The following is a 4,493-nucleotide window of genomic DNA, read 5'->3' as shown; positions in this document are numbered from 1 at the left end:
TTTTCATGAGTGCTTTTGTTTGCCTTAAATTACAAATTTGAATAGACAGACGTGTGCAACAATATGAGAAGCCATACCCTTCTTAAAGAGTCTATAACGTCATGAATAGATGCACAATTTCATGAGTGCTTTTGTTGGCCTTAAGTTACAAATTTGAATAGATAGTTGTGTACAACACTATGAGGAGTAATACCCTTAAAGAGTCTATAACGTCATGAATAGCATATGCATCGGTGGAAAGAAATTACTATTGACATTAACACTATAAAGAAAATGTTGCTTGAATTTTGCCAAGTGATAATGGAAGACTGAGATCTCCATTTCAGTCTTATCATGGATATACATATGTGACATTATTGGCTGCCTGATCATACATCATAAGCATATGCTGTGCCTTGCTTTTGTTTTTTGCGATATTTGACAGCTTCGACTTGCTTCAACCTTCCATCTATAAACTTTGAAGTTGTGATCATTTTGTGTGCTGATAAAGCGCAAGTGCACATGGAATCTAGAATCAAATATAAAAACCATAGATCCTGCACACTTTGGTTGAGATGGTGTCTATCTTATGCTAGAGGCCAGGAATCTTCTCCCTGTGGTAATGAGAGATCAAATAATGTGCTTGTGCATGGACAAAGAAAGAACCACGACAATGGTGTCCATTGCGTGTCAACATCCCCACTTCGTGTTAAATCTTTGCAAAATCCGTGCCACTTGTGGCTGTGTCTGCAAACCTCACTTGCATGTAATGCTGAATGTAGTCCTTGAAAACCACCTCCTTGTAGACGGGAGGGTTGCTGCCATCTATCAGCTGCTCAAGAGGACCAATTTTGCAGTCCATGGAGGGAGCAAGAAAGCACGGTACGGAGATGCGAGGTTGTTCTGCATTGGTACCCACTCTGTGTAGCACACTTGCGTAACGCCCATTTGTCAAGATCTGATCAGAAGATGAACTAATCAATTCTACAAATAGTCAAACTAAGTACGCTTTTTGCTTTGTGTAAAATTGAAGCACCTAATTTCCTTAAGGAAATATGCACATATCAAAGAAGTTGACCTCCATTTGGTCTGCCAAGTTGATGGTGAGAGCATTGGGGATGGGCTTGGAAGGAATCCATTGCCCATCTTTGAACACCTCTAGCCCCCCCACTTGATCTTGTAGCAGGACTGTGATAAAGCCTGCATCTGTGTGCTCGCTGAGGCCAAAGGTGAGGCTCGGTTCAGGACATGGGGGGTAGTAGTGCATCAGCATGTTGCACATGGCAATGTGCTTTTGCCTGTCCTTCGTCATGATACTGTCATCAGGAGTCACTCCCAAAGACTCCAGAATGGCTCCATATATTGTCAGGGCAAGTTCCTTTACTCCCTCCTTGTACTTCAAAGCTGGTTCCCTGGTGATGTTAGAAATGACTGAGAGATAGCCCTGAGCCTATAAATAAGAGAACAAACAACCTTTTCTCAAGAAAGAGTTTTCAGGAGATAAGCAAGCCCTTCTTGGTATCAGTTGAGGACATGACATAAACTGATAAACTGATGAGGGTACAGAGACAGTACAGACATGCAAAAATCCGGTGCGCTTGAGGAGCTTTCACATCGTATGGTCTCTTTCCAATTGGCCCCCCACGCTCGCTTCTTCCTGGGATCATCTAGGTAATAAGGTTTCCTCTCCTCTGCAGGAAGATCATTGAAGAACTTGTGTGCTGCTGCCAGAACATCCTCCATCAGTGAAATTCCAGGCACTCTGTGGTTGACTACCTGTGCAGCAAAACAGTTAATGCTTCTACATGAGCAACACCCCCACACGGCCATGGAAGAAGAAAGGAAACATGAGAGGTATGAATTAACAAAAAATACGATGCATCATGAAAGGCAAACCCCAACTAAGCAATCAAGTATCAACAAGGTAATACATGAGGATGCTGGACAACGTGTGCATGATATGAAGACCTTCCAATAAAGAACTACCAACAGCATAATGATGAAATTTACATCCCCAAGGAAAACTGACATCAAATGATGCAGATTGTATCATCAAGCATTACACATGATGAAATATTAAGAAAATCCTTACAATAGGAAAGCTAACAGAAATAAGCAATATGACACATGAACACGATGAGAGATTAAGAACGGATACTCACTTGGAAGAAGCCCCAATCTTTGCAAGCATGGCCAATTTCGGCTATGGTGGCCATTCGAAGCGCCGCAGAAGCAATATCGGGGCAGCTACTGTTGAAGAACAAAGGGGAAACATCAATGACAGGCACCTCCAGATGAAGGGGGCCTTCTTCTTTGATGTATCGGATGGACTGATCGCGATGGATGTATTTTTGGGGAACATGGGTAATGCCTGCATCCACGAGCTCTTTCAAGCCGGTCATGTCGGAGAGGGGGTCCGTATCGTTCACTCTCTGAGGAGATGCAGCCGAGGACGCCATCGCAACGACACTGAGACGCAGTGCCTTTCCTCGATGATGATGGTGACGATGAAGAAGAACATGAAGCCGTGATTGGAAGGTTGAAGGCAGCAGAAGGCAGCTCTTCTCCTCGCCAAAATGTAGGCTTGCGCTACTTCTCGGGCACGCCCTGCACTCCATGTTCCTTCATCGTCACTGGGGCAATTCCATGAATACAAATTACGGAGACTTACGCATCGGAAGACACTATCATTGCTTTCTCCCCGTCTCTCCCTCTCGTGTGTGCGTGTGTGTCGTCGCTTGACGAGTGGAAGACTGGCTTCCACATATCTGTCTTCCAACTTCCAACCGTGTTCACGAAAATTCGCGCTTTAAATTTTATTTAATGTCCAGCCGCATTTTGTATCTACATTGCTTCTTGAATTTTCACTGTTGTTTAGAATATGCTTGCTTATAATTTACATTATTATTATAATTGAAAGATCTGCCTAACCAGTTCCTAAGCCTACATTGATGGTAGTAGTAGGATGATCCCGAACCTCCATTCCCATATTTTTAAATATATTCCTACTTTCAGGTGGGATAAAAACCTCTAAAGGAGTGATCTTCATAGCTCGTGAGCACACACACACCCCCCCCCACATGTTCTTGTACTTAAAGTCGACCCTCTTGGCACCTTGGATAGCTCTTTCTCCCATGCGGCCATTAATAGTTGTAAGTAGCAATATATTGAACATAGATACTCTATAGTTCTTCAACCTGTACTATCATAGACCAAGGTAGCAAGCAAAAGCAAGGTTGTATGGAGCCCCTAAAAGACACATGCACAAAGAGAGAGAGAGAGAGAGAGAGAGAGAGAGAGGGGTATGGCGGCCAAAACTACACTTGCACACGAAGCCTCTTACTTCCTTCCCATTCCTTCAAACTCCCCCTTCTCCATCCACAACCTGCCTTATGGCATGTTCTATCCTAGACCGCTCTGGTGTCACCATCAATGATCACATCAACCTCAATGTCCTTGACTCTGTGGGCCTCTTTGATGGTCCCCTGTTGTCCTCCACCTCCAACTACTTTCTTTAGCCAACCTTAAACAACTTTATGGCTATGGGGAGACGTGCATCGAAAGATGCACGAACTATGGTGTAAAAGCTATTATCAAGTCTTCAACATTAGTATAAGCAAGCACAATGATGTTAATACAACTACTCTTGAAGTTGAGTGATCGAACATGCATGTGTATTGTTAATTCCAAAAATGGTGTTATTTATCCCGATGGTACCTCTATTGGCAATTTTGATAACATTGTTGCTTTGAAAGAGTGGTGAAACCTTGGTGCAAATGCAACATGTAGTTACCAAGCTCTCCCCTTACACCCTTTAGAGTGAGCAAGATGGCTTGTTGTGTGGCAAAGATAAAGAGCCAGTCGTGGAGATATCCTTTCAATCAATTTGGCTTGGGGTATGAGGAAGATCACAATAATAAGAAAGGAAACATAGATTGAGATATAGGGTGCAGGACTGCACTCTTGAGGGTGTGAAGGGTGATGTCCAAGGAAGCTAGCAAAGAGATGAAGTAAGTAGATCACGAGGAGGAACAAGACAAGAATGGGAGAGAGAGAGGTTTGACTAGGAAAGAGGGAGCTCCAATGTATAAGAATGGGGACAATTTGCAAATCCAAGCAAGGGATATTTATGTTGCATTAGTAGTTGAGTGTGATTCCCTCTTACCCGCCCCCCCCCCCCCCCCCCCCCCCCCCGGTCTCTCCATGTATGTGTAAAGGTTTCTAAGCAACATTCGTGTGGGTAGCAAGATGGAGGGATATTGGTGGTTTTTGTGAAGCACAACCACTCCCTTATGCTACTCAATGAAGCATCCACCAATGCTAGAACCATGAAGTAAGATTGCGTAGGTGATTGCCTTCAACTATCTTGGAAGGAGTCTATGGTGCCAAGAAATAAGTTGGTTGCAAGTGAGTCTAGGGTTGCAAGGCACTCCCTCAGCCAAACTTTCTCCTCTCTCCCAAGCTCGCCCCTCTCAATGTGCACCAATGGAAATATAGAAGTGAATGTAGCTCCT

General features: G+C 43.8%; 1 protein-coding gene across 1 annotated transcript; it reads right to left on the bottom strand.

Annotated features, from left to right (window-relative positions):
- Window positions 1–222: 222 nt before the first annotated feature.
- Window positions 223–2,752, bottom strand: LOC148035548 (1-aminocyclopropane-1-carboxylate oxidase homolog 10-like). Its single transcript, XM_087677505.1, has 4 exons — window positions 2,142–2,752; window positions 1,559–1,755; window positions 1,058–1,391; window positions 223–937 (listed from the first exon to the last, which is right to left on the bottom strand). The coding sequence occupies exons 1-4, from the start codon at window positions 2,595–2,597 to the stop codon at window positions 689–691; spliced, it is 1,236 nt and encodes a 411-aa protein (XP_087533631.1). The 5' UTR covers window positions 2,598–2,752; the 3' UTR covers window positions 223–688.
- Window positions 2,753–4,493: the final 1,741 nt, after the last annotated feature.

Source organism: Lygodium microphyllum, chromosome 5, assembly GCF_053477565.2.
Source record: "Lygodium microphyllum isolate KBCC chromosome 5, Lygodium_microphyllum_v1.1.10, whole genome shotgun sequence".
Classification (NCBI taxonomy): Eukaryota; Viridiplantae; Streptophyta; class Polypodiopsida; order Schizaeales; family Lygodiaceae; genus Lygodium; species Lygodium microphyllum.
Note: the sequence above shows the minus strand (reverse complement) of the source record. Positions and strands in the feature narration are given on the sequence as shown.